This window comes from Lithobates pipiens, unplaced genomic scaffold (assembly GCF_037356315.1).
Source record: "Lithobates pipiens isolate NorthernLeopardFrog02 unplaced genomic scaffold, aLitPip1_a1.2 Scaffold_13, whole genome shotgun sequence".
Classification (NCBI taxonomy): domain Eukaryota; kingdom Metazoa; phylum Chordata; class Amphibia; order Anura; family Ranidae; genus Lithobates; species Lithobates pipiens.
Window position 1 is genome coordinate 204,148,991 of NW_027507718.1, and position 22,152 is coordinate 204,171,142.

The following is a 22,152-nucleotide window of genomic DNA, read 5'->3' on the forward strand; positions in this document are numbered from 1 at the left end:
CCCGTTCATTTCCCTGCGACTCCCTGGATCTGAATTTTGTTTCCTCTGCACTTCAAAAACAGCCATTTGAACCTATTAGGTACATTCCTCCCTCTCCCTCTGTCCTCTCTCAAGGTAGTATAATCCATTTAAGTTGTCACCTCTGCAAGGCCATGGTTAGCACTTGCAGCCTTATCCTGCAGCAAAGCCTTCCTGGTTTTGCATAGGGACAAGGTAGTTTTTGCTGCCTTTCACCTCAACCATGATAAAGCGTCCCTCTGTTTAAACTGGCCCAGCTTTATTCCCAATGTTTGGCTGATGGTGCCATGGGACATGCCCACGTCGTTCTCATCTATAAAGCATCTAAAGACCCCACATCCTGCGCCTCCTACAGGCCAATTGCCCTACTTGATACAGACTTCAAGATCCTCACCAAATTACTAACCACGAGACTACAGCCTCTACTACCATCTGTCATTGAGACTGACCAGACTTGTTTCATGGCCAACAGGGCAACAGACAAACTTGGAGACGCCTGTTCACCAACATACATGCGCAACAGCTCAATGAGGGATCTAGGGTGGTGGCCTCCCTGGACATTGAAAAAGGCCTTTGACACGGTCAAGTGCCCTTATCTCTGGGAGGTCCACCGGAGGATGGGGTCTCCCCCTGATCTTCATTGAGTGGATGAAGGTCCTTTACCCTGACCCCACCTCGGCCATTAAGCTGGGAGGGGGCCTATCAGTTTTTCGATCTGTCCAGAGGCACGCAGCAGGGCTGCCCTCTCTGTTCAGCCTTATTTGCCATCACGATGGAGCCACTTGCGGAGGCCCTTCGCACCTCTTCTCACTTTAGGGGGCTGCGGGTTGGCTGGCTGGGGGAGAGGGTCACCCTGTATGCAGACGACCTCCTACTTTTCCTCAATGGTGCGGGTCCATCATTCGAGGGAGTCCTACAGGTCCTTAACTCCTTTTCCTCCATCCAGGGCCTCAGGGTCAACTGGACAAAATCGATCCTGTTCCCTATAGACCCTGCGGCCCATGCCACAGCTCCCACTGACATCCCTTTACAATGGGTCGAGAATTTTAAATACCTGGGGATGGTGGTCTCCAGGCAGGCTTCTGACTACTTACCCCTAAACCTGTCCTGAGTAGTTGAGGAGGCTCGGCAATGGCTGAAGGCATGGTAATTATTGCCTCTTTCGCTGTTGGGACGTATAAATTTGTTCAAAATGAAATTACTACCTAAATTCACATACTTATTTCACCACTCTCCGCAGTGGATTCCTAAATCTTTTTTCATTTGTCTACATCGCCTCTTTCATATGGGGATCCCAATCTCCCAGATACAGCTGGACCACACTGATACGCTCGACCTCCCAAGGTGGCTTGGCATGTCCGGATCTATATAAGTATTATCTAGCCACCCAACAAGTAACGGCTGCTTGGTGGCTCAATCTGGACATCTCCAACACAGCTACCCAGGTCGAGACGGCAGTGCTGGGATCCCTAGAGGCACTCAAATTCTTGCTCTTTCGAGGCCCGTGGGCCGCCTATTCACTGACACCCTCCATGCGCACCACGCTGTGTGCATGGGGGCAGTTCTCAAAATACAAAAATACCCTCAACAGGCAATCTCACCCAATGCGCCCCTTTGGCTAAATCCAACCCTGGAGCACATCTATAAATTGCCGAGCCCCATGCCTGGACACATTATAAATCTATAATGTGTTCCCATAGCATGTACAACTAAGAATAGCATCTCGTGACCCAGTGAACTGTACCACTGTAACTATTATCATAATCTATATTTCATGCCTGATGTCTATGGATGATAATGCAATAGTGAGTTTCTTTTTTTGAAAATTACTAAAAAGACATTTAAAATAAATTTAAAAAAAAATGTCCCTCTGACTGCCAATTCACCAAAAATAAAATTTCCATTCTTTATCTGGATGTTGTTCAAGCTCACCCATTGCTTTTTTGTTATCAGGACAATCCCCATCTATAGGTGCCTCAAACAGACCATAATCCAAGCATCTTAACCTCGGGTTCAACCCAATCCTGTAAAGAATCCATCAACTAGATCTTTGAGTGCTTCATGGGCTTTTCAACATTAAGCAATGGTTTCCCAGATTTGCAAGCCTATCCTTGGGTCCTCTGTTCACATGTTCTTTAACCACTTCCCTACCTTCCCAGGCTTCTTGCCACTACTGCAGGCTTCCTCAGGACACAGTACCTCCCTGATCAGGGTAAAGAGCTGAGGGACCCGGCAGTAGCGGCGAGAAGCGACCTCGTCAAGAGTGCCTGTCCCGCGAGTGAGCCCGTCAAGAGTGGGTGCCTGTCCCCGCGAGCGAGCCCGTCAAGAGTGGGTGCCTGTCCCCGCGAGCGAGCCCGTCAAGAGTGGGTGCCTGTCCCCGCGAGCGAGCCCGTCAAGAGTGGGTGCCTGTCCCCGCGAGCGAGCCCGTCAAGAGTGGGTGCCTGTCCCGCGAGCGAGCCCGCCAAGGGTACCTGTCCCGCGAGCGAGCCCGCCAAGGGTACCTGCCCCCTGAGCGAGCCCGTCAAGGGTACATGCCCCCTGAGCGAGCCCGTCAAGGGTACATGCCCCACACATTTAATAATAATAATAAATAAAAGGTAAACAGAGTAAATGTAGTCAAAAGATAGCCATAGCCATAGTTCAGGAACCGGAATGGATAGTCAGACAAGCCAAAACGTCAGCTAGCCACATATTAGCGTAGAACAGCAAGCAGGAACTGGAGCCAGAAGGAACGTCCGCCAAGCAAGTCTTTAACAGGAACACAGGAGAGTGTTTTTAGATATGGGACCAAGTGTCACCCTACCTGTCATGCAGCCCATCTGTGTCACTCGTAAAACACAGCCACCATGTCCAGAAAAGTATACACTACAGAAGAGGAATATTAAATACAAAGTCTGTCCAATTGAGAGCATTGGGGAGCTCTCACCGCTCAGATACAGTTCTGATTCCAATTCAGATTCTGGTTCGGAATATGAGCCCATTGAAGGCAGTACATGGGCATCTGAATAAGAGGAGGAAGTAGTCTGTCCCAAAAGAAGACCAGGCAGCTACCAGCAGCACCAGACACCCCAATGGGCAATCGTCAAATGCCAACGGTGCTAGACCCCAGAAGGCAAGGCCCAGTAAAAGCGCTGAATTTTCACGGCAAATAATTATGGCCCAAACCCAGCCTCCGGATACCTTGGAAAACCCATTGTGGCTGCCTTCTAGCACAGGGTCAGCCACAATCTCCCCCCTCCCCCTTTTCACAGTACAGCCAGGTGTGCAGGTCAACACCGAAGGTTTCTCTGAAATTGATTTTTTTTTACATTTATTTTTCCTTGATGAATTAGTTCAAGGCATCGTGGAACAAACCAAACTTTGTGACCGTCAAATTTATAGAATACAACCCCAGCTCAAGCTATGCCCTGCCCATTCGAATGGAGACCCCTAACAGTGGAGGAGCTTAAAGCGGTCCTCCACCCTGAAGTGGAAGTTCCGCTCATCTGATCCCCCCCCCCCCCCCCCTCCGGTGCCACAATCCGCAGCTTTCAGGGGGAGGGGGGTGCAGTTACCTGGATAATCCAGGTATCTGCACCCACTTCCGGGACAAGACCGCCGCAGATGCGCCCCCCCTGTTGTGTTTTGGGAAACACAGAGTTCCCAGGACACAGCTGGGACCAGCAGAGATGCGCAGCGCGACTCGCACATGCGCAGTAGGGAACCGGGCAGTGAAGCCGCAATGCTTCACTTCCCGATTCCCTGACAGAGGATGGCGGCAGGGGAGGAGCAGAGAGACAAGCGATTGCTCGTCATCTGCCGCCATCGCTTGACCCTGGGACAGGTAAGTGTCAATTTATTAAAAGTCAGCAGCTGCAATATTTGTAGCTGCTGGCTTTTAATATTTTTAAATTGTTTTTAGGCCATGCAATCAACATGGGGCTTGCATATTAGTCTACCAACCGCATCCACTACATTTTTTCAGCTGTGATGTCCAGGTCCCGCTATGACATGATCATGTGGTCCCTGCATTTCAGTGATAACTCAGTCCCCGGCCTTTGATAAATTAAATAATTTACCCCATAATTTATTTTTTTTCTCCAAGAGGTTTGCTAAACTTTATATCCCTGACCAGAACATCTCTGTGGATGAATCCATGGTCCATTTCACAGGCCAGCTGGGAATGAAGTATATCAATTAAGAGGGCCAGGTACGGATTGAAGCTCAACAAGCTCTGTGAAAGATCCACCGGATATGTGCATGCCTTTCGTGTGTACGAAAGCAAAGGCTCCCATCTCCAGCCCCCTGAGTGCCCACCGAACATGGGAATAAAAGGGAAAAATGTCTGGGAGTTGGCCCTCCCACTCTTCCAAAAGGGGTTCGAAAGTCTGGCTGTATCCATGAGTACAATAAATTCATGGGGGGAGAGAGAAGAATTGAAAATGATCAAATGTTGCAGCCCTATCAACACGAAAGTCCCTCTTCTGGTGTATAAAAAAAAAAAAAAAAAAATAATTGCAAATTTCCATTTTGCCATTTACAGTGAATTCATCACCTATCAAAAAATCGACAAACACCCAACACCTTCCTAAAATGTATTGAAGACATTGTCACTGCCCTGATCAACAAGAACCCCTGCCCAAAGCATTCGCTACGATTGTGTCAGCAGACTGCATGAGCGCCATTTTCCTGACAATATTCCACCATCAGCAACCGGAAGAAGTGCACCAAAAGAGGAGTTAGGAAAGACACCCGTTTCTTTTGTCCCCCAATGTCCCTTCCAACCTGGCCTTTGCATCGAAAAATGCTTCAGACACCATCACACACTCGTAAACTACTAGCCTATATTTCTAAGACTGACATTTTCAATTTCTTTGTTGATTTCCCTGGTGCCTCAACCAACCATACCACTGCCTTCCATGTGAACTGACACTAGCCTGTTTATCGACTATGCCTCTGCCTGCATTGTTTATCCGCCATGTTTCTGGCTTTCACGCAAACTGACCCTGGACTATCGACTATGTCTCAGCCTACTGTCCATTTATGCCTTTTACCGGCACTGACCGCAGCCTGTTTACCATGTTTTTGCCTGCCCTTTGGACTGATCTTTCATCCTGCTACACAGGGGTCTTACATATGTAAGGGGCTCCAGAATGGTGTTTCGAGTTGAGAAAACACAGATTTTTGTACTCACCGTAAAATCCTTTTCTCTGTAGTTCACTGACTGACACAGCTCGTTTATTCTTGACCACTGGGTTGTCACGACCCCTTCAGGAGAAGACTAGGCAGAACATGTTAACATGTACAAAAACCAGAACTTTCTAGTACTGCCCAAGGGGTGGTCCCTTCAGTAACAACCCTCAAGCCTGCTTCCTGCAGCCTCAGTATGTCAACAAGCAGTTTAACGTAAAACAATAAGAGGGGAGGGTGCTGTGTCTGTCAGTGAACTACAGAGAAAAGGATTTTACGGCGAGTACAAAAATCCTATTTTTTCTTACATTCACTGACTGACACAACTCCTTTATTCTTGGCCATTGGGACGTCCCCAAGCAGTATCATAATGAGGGGTGGGAAAAGGCATCAAGAACTTCATCCACAAACAGAAGCGCTCCCTAACAAGGGAGTCTCCACTTTGAAAGCATCAGAACTTGCAGTAACAATGCAACAGTGAATTATACTTAAAGGTAACTATTTTCTTTAAAACAGAAAAAGTAGTGCAGAATTTCAACATTACAAGGCCACCCGCAAACTTGCGGCCAACCAGGCATCAAACAATGTGCTTACATCCACGCTGTAGAATTTGGTAAAAATGTGAATGGACAACTAAATTGCCGCCTTACACATCAGAGCGACAGGCACTCGCTGTTGGAAGCCCGAGAGGCCCCATTGTCCTGGTGGAACGGCCTATGGTAGAAAATGGGGGCACCTACCCCTTCAAGGTGAAGGCCTGTACCACATCTGTCTGACCCGCCCAGGAATGGTGATCGACTAGACCGCCATACCCCTTTTTCGGCCCAGCTACCGAAACAAACCGAGATCTAACTCCCGAAGGACAGCCATGGTAGACAAATATATCCTTATAGCCCTGATCTCGTCCAGGGAATAAAGGGCCACCTCTTAGGGTGTGTCAGTTTAGGACACAGAGATAGTAACACAATATCATCATTGATGTGCAACGCCAAAACCACCTTCGGCAGAAAGGAAGGTTGCAAACAAAACACCACCTTATCCTTATGGTTACCCATATAGGACGACTTACAAGACAAGGCCGCCAGTTCCAAAAGCCTCCTGGCCGATGTAAGGCCACTAGAAAGATCCCTTTTCTGAGACATAATCAACAAGGGGATTCCTCTGATATTCTTCAAACGGCGGTTTCTGAAGCGCCGATAATACCAGGGTCAGATCCCACAGGGTAATGGTGGATGCACCGGAGAAACTACAAGTCGGACCCCCTGAACAACAGTACTCACTAGAAAGCGAGATGCGAGGGTCGCTGAAAAAAAGGCAGCCAAGGCTGATATTTGTCCATTAATGGTGCTTGAAACCAACTTCTGGTCTACTCCTCGCTGTAGAAATAGCAGGATCCTGGAAAATAAATAGGTGCACGGATGCCATCCTTTCTCCTCACACATAGAAGTGTATGCCTTCCAGGTATGACGGTATATCTTCCGAGAAGAAGATTTCCGTGCTCTCAACATAGTTGAGACCATCGAGTCCGATAATCCTCGGTACCCTCAGTATCTGGCTCTCAACAGCCATGCCATTAAAACCAGCTATGGTAAAACAAGATGGAGAATGGGACCTCGACACCGAAGGTGTACTAGGTCTGTGCATCAGGGACGCCAAGACCATTCCGGGACATAAGTATTACTGGAACCCCCTCGGCCTCCACTCTGCGGAACTGACGTGGTAGTAGTTTTTGTGGGGGAAAGTCGTAGACGAGTCTGTACTGATCCCATGGAGCCACCAGCGTGATTGGTGCGTCTGCCCAAGGATCTCTTATCCTGGATACGAATCTCGGCCCTACCGATTGAGACCAGAAGCCAGGAGATCCTCGCCTGGTGAGTCCCACCACAGGCACAATAGCCTGAACATGTCTGGATGCAATACCCAGTCCCTGGATCCATCTTCTGGCGACTTAGGTAGTTCACCTGCCAGTTTCTTGCTCCCGGGATGTAATGGCCGACAAGGCCAGTACCTGTCGCTCTGTCCACTGAAGGATGTGAGCGACCTCCCATGCTGCAGCCGAGCTACTTGTTCCTCCTTAATGGTTGACATATGCCACCACCATGGCGTTGTCTGACTGGATCCTGAGCTCAGAGTTCGAGCATACTGATCAGCAACCCTGGGTCAACTGTAGTCCCAAAACTCCACCCCAGCCGGTCAGGCTGGCGTCTGTTGTGATCACAGCCCAATGCAGAGGTAGGAACGACTTCCCGGATCAAAGTTTCGGGGACCTCAGCCACCAGAGACGGGAGTCCCTGACTGGCTGGCTCACCTGAATCTGCCGATCCAGGGATAACAGAGATATGTCCCATTATGTCAATATCTCCTTCTGCAAGACTCTGGTGGAAAGTGGGCGTACAGTACTTCCTCGAGGGAGGTCACCATGAGGCCCAGAACTCGCATGCAGAAACGCAGTAACGACCACCTGCGGTTCAGCGATAGTTTTACCGCAGCTCTGAGAGTCTGCAGTTTGTCGGAAAGGAGAAAATTCTCGCTTCCATGGAGTCCAGCGGTAAGCCTAGGCACTCCAGTACTGAATCGGTATGAGCACTGACTGTTTTAGGTTCAAAAGCCACGCAAATACCTGCAGGGTTTGCATGGTTTGCATGGTTTTTGCATCACCACATCCTCCTTTAATTATGAAGCGGAACCTGCTCTCAGAAGGAGGTCGTCCCAGTAACTACGAGTGCGATTTCGCATTGTCTCAACGCCAAAATTGAAGTAAATACCTTGGCAAGGACTCTGGGTGCTGAAGTCAAGTCAAAAAGGGAGAGCCACAACTGACAGTGTGCTTCCCCGACTGCATTTCGCAGAACCTTCTGATGCCTGAAGCATATGGGTATGTCTAGGTACGCATCCTGGGTATCTCCCTTTGATGGAGTGCAGCGACTACTGAGCGAACTGATTCCACTGAGCCGCAGTACTTAAAGTAATTGAGACTTTTAGGTCCAAGATTGGACATACCCCTTCCTTCTTCGGGGACTACAAACAGATTGGAGTAGAACCCCTAGAACCTTTCCGACACCGGAACAGACACTATCACCCTGAGGTTTAGCAGGTCCCATACTGCCCCCATGGGGCCTCCCAGTGAGCCGGGAGTAAGGGTATGCTGGAAGGGAAGATCTGTTTGTTGGCCAAGAGAGGAACTCTATCTTGTAGCCAAAGAAATCAGTTCGCCGACCTATTGGCCAGATAGCCGAGAGGCCCACCGGGCTGCAAATCCCGAAGGCGACCTCCCCACCCGTATGATGGGCGGGGGCAAACCTTCATGTGCTAAAACTGTTCTCACAGGCTTGTTGGCCTTGCGGTTCCAGGGACGCTTTCGTCCCAAAGGGTCATCCTATTGGATTGGGGGCGTTTTGCCGAAGTCCCGGATGGACGGAAAAGCCTCTTGAGTGGAAATTGAGGGCCTTTGCCTGTGGTGTGGCTCCTTGGTCTTCCTGGCCTGTGGAAGCAAGGTACTCTTCCCACCTGTGACATTCTTAATAATGTCATCCAACGAGGCTCCCAAGAGTCACTCACCAAGCATGGGTAAATCTGTCAAAGCTTTTTCAAATGCCTGGGCCGCCGACCAGCCTTTCAATCAAATTCTGGCGCCGCAGCACCACTGCTGACACGGAAACCCTGAATAAAAGAGGAAACTTATCCAGAGACATGTTCCAAATGTACTTACGACCATGCACTAACTGGTCTGCTAATACCATGCAGATGGGAGTAGCCTGCTGCTTCTCCATTTTGCGGTGCAAAAGTTTTGCCCTTCCGAAAGTGTCTGCGACACAAGTGCTGTGGTCAGTACTGGTCGTATTTCTGACCCACCAACCGTAAATAAGGAATGGGCCACTGCCTCGGTTCCTGCCCGTGGGGTCCTACAACACCGGAACCTCTCCTACTGGGATCGTGGTTACTTTTATTTAACCTGGATACTGGGGGTCCAAGAACGTAGGAGCCGACCCTTACTTAGGAAGGCTCTCCTCAAGGGGGTAACGTACCGTCATGCGTTTTGGGACCTATAAAGATCCGTTGCGGTCGCCCCCATTCCTGCAAATGAACTTATCGAATAAGTAAGATACGGAAACACCTTAGGTGTATGGGCTGGCTTACGGGACCCAAAAGGGACCGCTACCTCAGCAGAGGAATCTGCTGGCTCCTGAATTTTCAAGGTATCATGCATAGCTGTGATAAGTGCTCCAACAAGCGCTTAGTCCCATGCGACCCCGGATCATCTGAAACAACAGAGCAGGTGTCACCAGCCTCAGCGGGGCCCGAGTCTGCGTCAGAGCTCTCCCCGTAGGACGGGGGGCACGCTTTTTACTACCATTGCGCCCACGCACCGCCTCTATTTTGGCAACGAACGTGTTAAGGACTGCCGACAAGCGTCCAGAGGCACTGCACTGTCTGTAGGCGAACCGGTTGCAATTGCCTGGATTTCGAGGGAAAAAACACAATTTTCTGAAGCCATGCTGACTCTACCCTGTCTGCCACCTGTTGGGGACTTAGGACAGTGATGGTCCCACCCTCCTAACTGCTGCAGGTTGAGGGGCCCCCAACGCAGGACTCACCACCCAGATTGAGTTCTGCGCTGTCCAGCTATGTGTGCCTGTGTCCTGTGTCAGCTTCCAGATGCTTGTGAGAGAAAATAAAAATGGTTTCTGACCATGCTTCTCCATGGTTACACCAAAAATGTCCGCCGAGCACTGTATACAGAGAGGGACAATGAAACACAGGCAGAGGAAATGGCGGCAAACAGCGCTACATCGATCAGCAGACACAGACCTCCAGACACCCAGGGGAGAGACAACAGACATCCAGGGCCGTGTCACCCAGCGCAGCCCCCCACCCAAGGTGAGAGGCCCCTCAGGGGGCCCCTTGTCCATGGGGCACATACACCGATCAGCAGCCCATGCAGCATCCCCCACGGAGGGGAGGGGCTTGGGAGATAGGAAGAGATGAGAGGGAGGTGAGGGACCCCGTAATCGAAATCCCAGGGAATGCCCAGCTGCTCAGCTCCACCGAAGCAGGGAGAGCTGTACTTACAAGTCCTGATGAGCTGGAGAACATTCCATCACAGACCCACTCTCTGATCAGTACGGGGTGGCTGCTAGCCCGGCACACTGTGACGCAGACATAGCCCAGTCATATGTGTATCCCGGAGCATTACGCTCACCCGCCGCCCCGGAGACTGAGGGGCATGTCTGCACACGCTCGCTGGACAGGCTGGGAAGACAAGGATAAGGGTATCCACAGCCTGTCACCTAGCCGGCTGTTGAAAGCAGATCACAGGATCTTAATCTTGAGCAAAAGGCAAACTTCTGCAGAAAAAAAAAAAAATCACAGACCGATGGGCCCGCAGGGTTCCTAGGTCCTTCTCCTTCACTAGGCAGAAGAAAAACTGAGGCTGCAGGAAACAGGCTGGAGGGTTATTACTGAAGGGACCGCCCCCCTAGAAATTTCTGTTTTTTTGTACATGTTAACATGTTCTGCCTAGTGCTCTCCTGAAGGTGCCGTAACAACCCAATGGTCAAGAATAAAGGAGCTGTGTCAGTCAGTGAATGTAAGAGAAAACCAGTTTTAGGTTTTCCCTTTGTTTTTTCATTACCATAACAGGGTCTGGAGTCCAGAGGCTGCAAAGCGATTTGGGTGGGAGAAGCCTCCACCCTTGTCCCCATTTTTTCCTGACTGAGGCCCTAAGCTTGATGGTTCTGTCTGCTGCCTGGACAAATACTTTTGCTGTGCTGACAATATCTCTGCCTGCACTGACCCAGGACTTTTTATGGGCCATGTACCTGTTGCCTGGACCAATACTTTGGCTGTACTGACCATATCAATTCCTGCACTATGGACAGTATTCCTGCCTGCTGCATGGATGATCCTTTCGGTACTGCTGACCACATCCCTGCCTGCGACCTGGACCATGCTTTGGCTGTACTAACAATATATTTAGCTATACTATGCAGTGTTCCTGCCTGATTTGCTGTCGCTGTCGACGCTCCTGTCTGGACTGATGCTCTCCTCTGTGGACTACTGAACTATTACAACCACAGGTAATCTTTTGTTTACCCTTTGCTCAGCATAAAGTATTTTGGTTTGTACTTGCTATGTGTTCGAAATATGATGGGCCTTAAACAATGTGATAGGTTGGCAGGAATGTGTGTGTAATTTATGCTCCTAGAATGCCTGACAGTGTTAATTGGATGTTGGGCCTCTGTATGTGACCAGGCTGTTTAAAAGTCTTACACATGGTATCGCTATACTCAGGAGAAGTAGCAGAATGAATTTTGGGGTGTCATTTTTGCTATGTACATGCTATGTGTTGGAAATATCTTGTAAATGGGCAACTTTGTGTAAAAAAAATAAAAATAAATAAAAATAATGTATTCCCTTTTGTCAAAAACTTCTAGGAAAAAAATGAACCGTTTAAAAGACTCATTATGCCACAGATTATACGTTGTGGTGTTTACTTTTGAAGGCCCTGGAGCAGCAGGTCTATTTTCGAAAGCAATTTATCGTAGAATGCCTGGAGGTGCTACTTGGATGTTGGGCCTCTGTATGTGGCCAGGCTGTGTAAAAGTTTCACACATGTGGTATCGCTATACTCAGGAGGAGTAGCAGAATGTATTTTGGGGTGCAATTGCAATTATGCATCATGTGCTGTGTGGGAGACGTTACTTGTTAATGCAACAATTTTGAGTAAATAAAAACAAAAAGACTAAGTATAACCAAAGCCAAAGCAGAAGTAAGACAGGTCCGTATTCGCTCTGCTGATTTAGAGAGGAGACAGACACAGCACATTGTCCTCTATGGGCAGTCGGATGGAAACAGACCACCTGTCCGTTTCCATCCGACTATAACTCAATCCGCCAGACGGATGGATAACGTATCCCCATCTGTCTGTTTTTAGTGGACAGGATCAGATATCGGCGGGTGTCAGCAGACACAGATTTTCTGACATTCGCCGCTACATAGAGAGCAATGGCTAGTCTGACCAGTCCGTCAGTGTGAAAGGGGCCTAAAAAGAAAGTAAAAAGATACGGCTGAAATCTGTAGCGAATGCTTGCGAAAGTAATCCAAACTGTATACACTGTTTATTGTAAATGAGCCTTTGTCAAAAAAAATAAATAAATAAATAAAATAAAAAAAAACACTTACACAGCTTGGGACTGCCCAGTTGACTGTTCAAAGACTGTCTTGGTAGGTTCAATCTCCACCTCCACTTGGTGTAAAACTAGTAGATATGCACAGAAATAAAAAAGATATTACTTAAAATATTTTATTAATACATCTTAAAGTGGTTCTAAAGGCTGAAGGCTTTTTACCTTCTGTGTGTTTTTTTTTTGTTAATGAAGAACTGCAGTCTGCTCACATAAATTGTATTAAAAACATATTTGCCATTCTGAAGCTTTCCTCCAACCACTTTGCATATTTTATGTAGCGGTGTAGTTGCCACTAGTAAACATCCACAATATCTCCCCGCTGCCAGACTCCCATATATCACTTGCACAGACCATGAAAAGTAATTTGCTGTGTTTTGTTTTTGTTTATTGAGGGGTACAACTTGGTTGGGGGAAAGGGGTATATGGGATGTCCATAGAACAGATCACTTTTGCCATCATATTTAGAAATTTAATAAATTAGCACATAATTTGAGCCTGAAGGAATGATGCACATATGTAACAGCTACAAGTCTTTCCCTGCATCACCATGCAGACTATTACTTCTTCTCTGCGTAACTCCTGCAGACTGTTGCTTCCAGCATTTCCTCATCAATGACCGTGTAAAGATGAGGACATCACCCTTGACCATGTAAGGATGATGTTCCCAGAAATCCTCTCCTGCACAAACTTACACTGTAGCATATTAATTTCTTGTCATATCTTCTTCTGTAAGCAAAAGAGTCCACACTGAATAGCTTCTCAGGCCGACTCTGGTTGCTTGCTGCTACTAGGCCAGAGGCCTGCAGTACCTCTCCCCGAAGGCCTAGTAGTTTAAAAGCATGTTCTGGATGGTGGACTACTGTACCAAGCTAGCTCAACTTGCAAATCCTGTGCCTTCAGCCCAAATCAATTTGACACTACTCCCCACCAGTCTCTCCTCTGATTCAGGACTCCTCATTAATAACTGTGTAATGAGGACTTCACTAATGACCTTGTAAAAATGAAGTTCCCTCACAGACTTCTTGGCACATCCAGTCCTCCCCTGTGGTACACTCACCGACCTTTCTCTGCCCTGAGTCCTTGATGGAGAACTTAACCGGACTGTACATTCCAACAGCTTCCCCCTGCCCCTCTGCTCCAAGAGTCCCTCATCAATGACCATGAAATAATGAGGACATCACTAATGAGCGTGTAAAAGTGAAGTTCCCTCACAGTCCTCCCCCCCCCCCCGCCTCGGGCCTCCTCCTGCCATCAGCGCACATTAATCCCCCCAATGGGAATGCCCTGCTGCTGTCTAGTACTCCATTCTCCACTTCACCTGTCCGACAACTCCTAACCAGTGGCCTGTTAACGTAGCTTATATAGGAGGCCCGCCTCCGCCAATACCAATTGGGGATTGGTCATGGCTCCCACATGAGCTGCTTGCCACTCCAGTTCTAGGCCCTGCCCCTCTTCCAGAACATTCTCCCTGGAAGCTGGGGAGGTGCCTCAGAACTAGAGCATAAGTGGTCACATCCACTGCTACACTAAACACTCCCTGCCCCCAGATCAAAAACAAACAGGCCTAGCTCAAAGCATTGGCCTGCCTAAATTTACCTGTGCTGACAGTTTCTCTAGCAAAAATCCCATGTTAGCACAGTATCACGTGTACTGTAATCTCCTTGATGGTTGTAAGGAGAATCATCCTAGGTTGAGTATCCAACCTAGAGATTTCAGATATTTACGGCTGAGATCACACTCTGGTTTTAGACATGAGACTGAATGATCTATTAAAAGTAGATCTTCTAAATAGGCTAGGACCGCTATGCCTTGAGCCCTTAATCTGGCTAAAGGAGGTGGCAGAATTTTTCAGAACACTGGTGGTGCTGTTTTACAAAAAAGACAAAAAGATGAGGCTTCTGGACTTTTTAGGCACCATATATAAAATAACAATCAGAGAATAAAGATAAAAATCAACATTTTATTAAGAACATATTTTTTCCATTGTACTAGACAACAGAGATTGCTAAAAGAACATCTAATCACAGCAGGACTCATATCCTCCATAATATACAGACTATACCGCCATTTCCCATTTTCACTTTTGAAAATAGACAGTAAACATTTGATACATAATCTTCAGAAATATCATTATTCTACTCGCGGTATTAGGTGTACTGCCTGAGAAGGAGAAAGCTCTACATGTTTTGCGTGTTTTAACACGTTTCTTCTGCAGCGAGAGATTTGTGCGACTAGTAAACTAACAAAAGAAAGAAAAAAATTATTATTAATCAATCATACAAAAATATTATACACCATCACATCCCTAACAGAATAGGTACTAAGCAACATAAGTCAACATATGATATATTGCAGATTAATAGCAGGAATGGGGATCACATTGTCAAAACCAGGGGGAGGCCAACAGCGTATATATAGGTCACCATGGGGACATGTAAAACATAATAACTACATTTAAATAGTAAAAAAGGGTAAAAAAAGAAAAACAAAAACTCACTCAAAAGAGTAGGTTCAAAAAGAGCGACCCCACAAGGCTGATTCCCAATCCTATAGAAGACTGCTGCAGTTTCAATGTTCAAATGGTTATTAGCACCTAAAAGCAAGCATCAATGCCTCCAGTTCAGGAGAAAGGTTTTTTTTATTTTATCTTGTTTTGCTTTTTGGCCATGATATCCTAAAAGTAAGAGAGCCACCAATTATTTAATAAATCACAATGGCAATCATAATAAAATAAAATATGTTGTATTAGGAGCACTCACCACACCATAAAGTATAGCCTCTCCTGCAAACATCTAGTGTTTGTAAGCCTGAAATCAGGAGACTGTATAAATCGGTAGTTTTCTCAAACCGTGTGGAACATCCAATTCAGACAAGAAAGTTTCCCTGTGTAGTTGCACCAGAGCCAGTAATCTGTAACAGTGGTTGTAATCAGGTTAAAAACTTGGAGGCTCTCTCCAGGTATTAAAGGAAAAAATAGAGATGTGGCCAGACGCTTACCTCTGCAGTCCTCTAAAGGTTTCAGCCTAGTGTTTGTTTCCCAGATCAGCTGTGCAAAGTAAGTGCAGAGCATGCTAGTTAATAAACCGTTTTAACTGTCTCATCATTCAACAGCTGTGCCGAGCTTGCACAGGGCCTGCTGGTAAGAATACATGCCCCACCTTGTGGTCATCAATTGAATCTCATTCGACGTGACGTCATTCAAGTCGGCCGAATGGACACTGTGCAGATTCGTCGTCCGCGTCGCATGCAAGCGCACAACACGCTAGGTCGAAAAATCCGCCGAGCGTCCTATGATTGGCCGGCGAAGAGACACAGGAGACCGCTCCCCCTCCCCGCAGGCCAGCGGAAGACTAGGCAACGCACCTTCCCCAGCGTGTAATACACGTCGGGGAGCCAGGTAGCCATATCCAAACAGGGCAAACGAGGGACCGGAGTCCGACGCATCCCCCCAGACAATCAAAGCGCCGTGGCTGACACGGGAAAAACATTTTTTTACCCAGTCAGTCACGGCGCGAGCGGCCGCATGGTGCCAAAACGCTGTGTCCCCACCCCAAGTCGGACAGCGACCCCCAACCCCCGACCCTCTACAATCACCATAACCCAAAAAAAAAAAAGAAAAGAAAGTTTATAATAACATAACAGCATCATAAATATAAGATCTAAATCAATCATCAAATCAATACTCCTGGATGGAATATTAATACTGACCCCAAGCTTACTAGGGTATTTGAATCGCATTTGATTGTTGTTTTTTATTTGTTTTTATTTTTACTTTTACTGAATTAACATTACAATAGGTGGTAATGTTAATGTATGGACAGTTGGAAAACGGGTAATGTCAGAAGATTTTACATCTTTATAGTTATTATTCCAATGGCAAAAATAGGTTAGCTACTTCCAAAACTACACCTAGCGGTCTACTTATGTATTTACCTGAAAAAACAGACAAGGAGGTCACTATAGAAAGGGTTTATAAGATTGGGTTTCGTTGATATCTGGAGGCTGTGTTGCATTTAGATGTTCTATCCATATAGTCTCCTTACGCAAAATTTGTCTATCCCAGTCCCCTCCCCGGGGGTTTTGAGGGATTACAGCCAGAGCTATAAACGATACCACTGAAGTGTCAAATTTGTGATATAGGTCTAAATACCTACTCACTGAGGTAACCATCTTGCCTTCTGAAGAGTAGTAAACATGATCCTTTATCCGCGCACTGAAGCATCTGATGGTCTTGCCAACGTAGAATACACCACATTGGCAGAGCATCAGATACACTACCCCTTGTGTATTGCAGTCAGCATGAAATTTGGGGATAAACAGTTCCCCATTAGGAAGATAGAATCGAGTGCCCACATTAATCCAAGGACAAAATGCACAGTTGCCCCATATCGTTATCCCCCAAGGTTTGTGGCAACTGTGCATTTTGTCCTTGGATTAATGTGGGCACTCGATTCTATCTTCCTAATAGGGAACTGTTTATCCCCAAATTTCATGCTGACTGCAATACACAAGGGGTAGTGTATCTGATGCTCTGCCAATGTGGTGTATTCTACGTTGGCAAGACCATCAGATGCTTCCGTGCGCAGATAAAGGATCATGTTTACTACTCTTCAGAAGGCAAGATGGTTACCTCAGTGAGTGGGCATTTAGGCCTATATCACAAATTTTGACACTTCAGTGGTATCGTTTATAGCTCTGGCTGTAATCCCTCGAAACCCCCGGGGAGGGGACTGGGATAGACAAATTTTGCGTAAGGAGACTATATGGATAGAACATCTAAATGCAACACAGCCTCCAGGTATCAACGAGACCCAGTCTTATAAACCCTTTCTATAGTGACCTCCTTGTCTGTTTTTTTCAGGTAAAAACATAAGTAGACAGCTAGGTGTAGTTTTCGAAGTAGCTAACCTATTTTTGCCATTGGAATAATAACTATAAAGATGTAAAATCTTCTGACATTACCCGTTTTCCAACTGTCCATACATTAACATTACCACCTATTGTAATGTTAATTCAGTAAAAGTGAGAATAAAAAAAACAAATAAAAAACAACAATTGAATGCGATTCAAATACCCTAGTAAGCTTAGGGTCAGTATTAATATTCCATTCAGGGGTATTGATTTGATGATTGATTTAGATCTTATATTTATGATGCTGTTATGTTATTATATACTTTATCTTTTTTTTGGGTTATGGTGATTGTAGAGGGTCAGAGTTGGGGGTCGCTGTCCGACTTGGGGTGGGGACACAGCGTTTTGGCACCATGCGGCCGCTCGCGCCGTGACTGACTGGGTAAAAAAATGTTTTTCCCGTGTCAGCCATGGAGCTTTGATTGTCTGGGGGGATGCGTCGGACTCCGGTCCCTCGTTTGCCCTGTTTGGCTATGGCTGCCTGGCTCCCCGACGTGTATTACACACTGGGGAAGGTGCGTTGCCTAGGCTTCCGCTGGCCTGCGGGGAGGGGAAGCGGTCTCCTGTGTCTCTTCGCCGGCCAATCATAGGACGCTCGGCGGATTTTTTGACCTAGCGTCTGCACAGTGTCCATTCGGCCAACTTGAATGATGTCACGTCGAATGAGATTCGATTGATGACCACAAGGTGGGGCATGTATTCTTACCAGCAGGCCCTGTGCAAGCTCGGCACAGCTGTTGAATGATGAGACAATTAAAACGGTTTATTAACTAGCATGCTCTGCACTTACTTTGCACAACTGATCTGGGAAACAAACACTAGGCTGAAACCTTTAGAGGACTGCAGAGGTAAGCGTCTGGCCACATCTCAATTTTTTCCTTTAATACCTGGAGAGAGCCTCCAAGTTTTTAACCTTATTACACCCACTGTTACAGATTACTGGCTCTGGTGCAACTACACAGGGAAACTTTCATGTCTGAATTGGATGTTGCACACGGTTTGAGACAACTACCGATTTATACAGTCTCCTGATTTCAGGCTTACAAACACTAGATGTTTGCAGGAGAGGCCATACTTTATGGTGTGGTGAGTGCTCCTAATACAACATATTTTATTTTATTATGATTGCCCTTGTGATTTATTAAATAATTGGTGGCTCTCCTACTTTTAGGATATCATGGCCAAAAAGCAAAACAAGATAAAATAAAATAAAAAACTTTCTCCTGAACTGGAGGCATTGATGCTTGCTTTTAGGTGCTAATAACCATTTGAACATTGAAACTGCAGCAGTCTTCTATAGGATTGGGAATCAGCCTTGTGGGGTCCCTCTTTTTGAACCTACTCTTTTGAGTGAGTTTTCGTTTCTTTCTTTTTTTACCCTTTTTTACTATTTAAATGTAGTTATTATGTTTTACATGTCCCCATGGTGACCTATATATACGCTGTTGGCCTCCCCCTGGTTTTGACAATGTGATCCCCATTCCTGCTATTAATCTGCAGTATATCATATGTTGACTTATGTTGTTTAGTACCTATTCTGTTAGGGATGTGATGTTGTATAATATTTTTGTATGATTGATTAATAATACCGCGAGTAGAATAATCATATTTCTGAAGATTATGTATCAAATGTTTACTGTCTATTTTCAAAAGTGAAAATGTGAAATGGCGGTATAGTCTGTATATTATGGAGGATACGAGTCCTGCTGTGATGATATGTTCTTTTAGCAATCTCTGTTGTCTAGTACAATGGAAAAAATAATATGTTCTTAATAAAATGTTGATTTTTATCTTTATTCTATGATTGTTATTTTATATAATGGTGCCTAAAAAGTCCAGATGCCCCATCTTTTGTCTTTTTTGTAAAATATTAATTGGGACGTGGCACTTGTTATACTTCTATGTATCCACAGCACCACTCTGTGTGAGATACATTTTCTAATTAGCAACTGGTGGTGCTGTGGCTAAGCCGAATGGCAGGGCCACAACTGAAAAAATCATTTTGTATTTCAAACCGCAGAAATATCTGGTAAGCGGGAAAATTTGGCACATGGAGACTCCCCTCCTTTCAGGATGGACACAGCCGATCGAATTATGAAAGGATCGGATGTTTAAGTGCCAATTCAGATCTTCGAGATCTAAAATGGGTCTTACCTCTCTGTTTGGTTCTGGAACCTTAAAAGGTTTGAGCCAGAAAAAAATAAAAAATAAAAACCTGTTCCACAAAGGAAACCTCTGATATCACCGACTGGGATAACAGCTGATTCAGAGGCCAAAAATACTTATTTTTTCTCTGGATCCTTAGGAACATTCTCAGAGAGGACAGAAACGTTTACATAAAGACTGCCCCATCAGAAGCCCAATGACCCCACAGGCAGCACCCAAACAGGGACCTGAACCCCGGACCCTCAGATCAAAAGCCGAATGAGCCATCCGGGCTCTCGGAACTCTAGTCGTAAGCTAGAGAAAAAAATTGTAGAAATCCCTCTGCTCTTGACATTGTTCCAGCCAGATCTTGAGAATGGTAGGACCTTTCCCCTCACCCAAACGAGTGGGGGTGCTCCTTCGTGAGAAGGTTTTAGCATTCTGCTTTGTGGACTTTCTGCCCCAAGATCCTGGTGCTGCCGTTGGGAACTTTCCCTTGAACCCGATGATTAAGATCGTCGAGACTACCGAGGGGCAGATGCCCCAGGCATAGGAGAGGCAGCACGATAAAAAGGAGAAACGTTTGAACCTCTCTTTACTGGTAAAGAGAGGCTTTACCCTTTTGGATGTACTTATCCACTCTAAATAGCCCTACCCCAGGAAGGGGAACAAACTGGCTAAGAGCTTTCACATGGTGCTTCGGCTGATCAATATTTCAGCCACAGAACTCGGCGAGAATGCACTAGTCCAAGCATAAGCCATAAGGCTTAAACGATAGAGTCTTTCATAGCATCTTCTGTCAGTCAGATACACCAGCCTAGTGCCGGGCCTGCTGATCAGGCAGAATTTCAGGTATCTCCACAAACTGTTCCTTAACCCTTTGAAGTCCACATTTCTCAATGAGTTAGCGTGACTCAATGTGCTCCACCAAAATGGTGGAGCAGACGTTAAAGGGTTAATGGACTGAGATACCCCAATTGCATCAAGAACCAGCTGCTAAGAAACATCTTGCCTTTAAAAGAAAGTTACAACTTTAACTTGCTGGATCCTTTAACATCAGTGCATTATCCAATGAACATATGAGACTCAGCTCACTGAGGTGATTGCAGCATCAATTGCTGGAACTCCCCATTTTCTTCATAGAAATTTTCATATTCAGAATACATAAGCTATAGGAATAGGAAAAAACATCCCCAGGTGGGGGAGGTTCTAATGAACCTAATTAGAGCCTATGCTGCAGACAACAAAAGGGTTAAGGGAGTACACAAGCACCTGACTTGTGAAGCTACTCCTTCCAAACTAGGATCCTCCGAAGAGGAAAAATAAGTATCTTCCCATTTTTGGGAAGAGCTACCTGATCCGCAGCCTCCTGCATCTCAACAAAGGGGCCCTGAGGACTAGATGGGAATCTGCTATGTTTAGTCCGAATATGGAGACATTATAGCATTAATCTTCTTTCAAAATTTTAATTGGTAGAAGAAAAAAAACACATTTGTATGATATATATAGGGACTGAAGTGTTCTACCCCTGACGGCTCAATCTTACTAGCCGTATCCCTCTCAGAGGAGGATAACATTCTTTGAAAATGCATTTAGTTTACAGTGTAAAACAAATTAACTTTTGGAGAAGTTCCTGGTACCATTCATAGCCGGAAGCATAAAGCAGAGGCACTATGCAAAAAATGTACATTGCTAGGCTATAGTTCAGCACCATTAGCTGCTATTAACCCTAGCTACAGTAAAGTATAATGTGCCAAAGGAGTAAGCCTGTGTACACTAACCTGACCAAGCCATCCACCTGCTCTGTCCCTCCACAGCCAGCAGCAGCTTTCACACATACAGCACTGAGACCAGCTTCCTCCATGTGTGGCCAGCGTCTGACGCAGTCAGTCACGCCCCGCTCCCCACGAATTGCGGCCCCCTGCTTAACGGCATCCTGTGGACCTGTAAGCATGGCGGGGGAGGGTAAATGCTCTGCTGAGCGGCCACGGTCTGCCCTTTGAAAAAAAAATGTTTTATTTTTTTTCAACAGAAAAGAGGCAACTGTTCTGGCATGTCCCCGAAGGGGAATAAAGCCAATTTGGGGTTGCAGGAGGAGACCAGACCCCCCCTTTTCTTACCAGAGGGTCTGTTCAGGCTGGAGGAGAGGAGAGTGAAGGTTTCTGCTGTTTTCAGCGTCAGGACGGTGAGTGCTCAATACAGCCCACAGTGGTGACACATAGGCATGACAACACTATACATAGAAGGAGAATTTTCTGAGAAAATATCCCTTTCCTTATCCTCTTAAGCAGCCGCCATCAAAACCAGCAGACAGCTTATGCATCAAAAGATGTGTTTGCAACAAAACTTGTAACTTAAAGACAGTGTAAACTGCAATCTTACACAGCCGCTTGCAAAACCTTGCAGCCAAAGCAAGCCTTCGAAGATGCGCTTACGTCAACTTTGTAGAATTTTGTGAAAGTATGAACGGAGGACCAAGTCGCCGCCTTACACACCTGGGAGACAGACGCTTGATGTTGGAAAGCCCAGGAGGTTCCAATTGCTCTACTGGAATGAGCCGTGACAGGAAAAGGAGGCACCCGCCCCTTTAAGGCATAGGCCTGAACCACGATCTGTCTGATCCCCCAAGAAATGGTGGAGGAGGAAACCATTAGACCTTTTTCGGACCAGCCACTGAGACAAACAGTGTGTCTGACTTCCGGAAGGGAGCCGTAGCAGACAG

General features: G+C 46.3%; 1 protein-coding gene across 4 annotated transcripts in view; it reads right to left on the reverse strand.

Moving 5' to 3' along the window:
• Positions 1-22,152, reverse strand: part of CENPC (centromere protein C) — a 522,895-nt gene that overhangs the window by 347,945 nt on the left and 152,798 nt on the right. For all 4 annotated transcript variants that reach the window (XM_077476133.1, XM_077476132.1, XM_077476131.1 and 1 more), the window contains one exon: positions 12,370-12,445. In XM_077476133.1, coding sequence (XP_077332259.1) covers positions 12,370-12,445 — 76 coding nt within the window. The remainder of the gene's footprint in view (positions 1-12,369; positions 12,446-22,152) is intronic.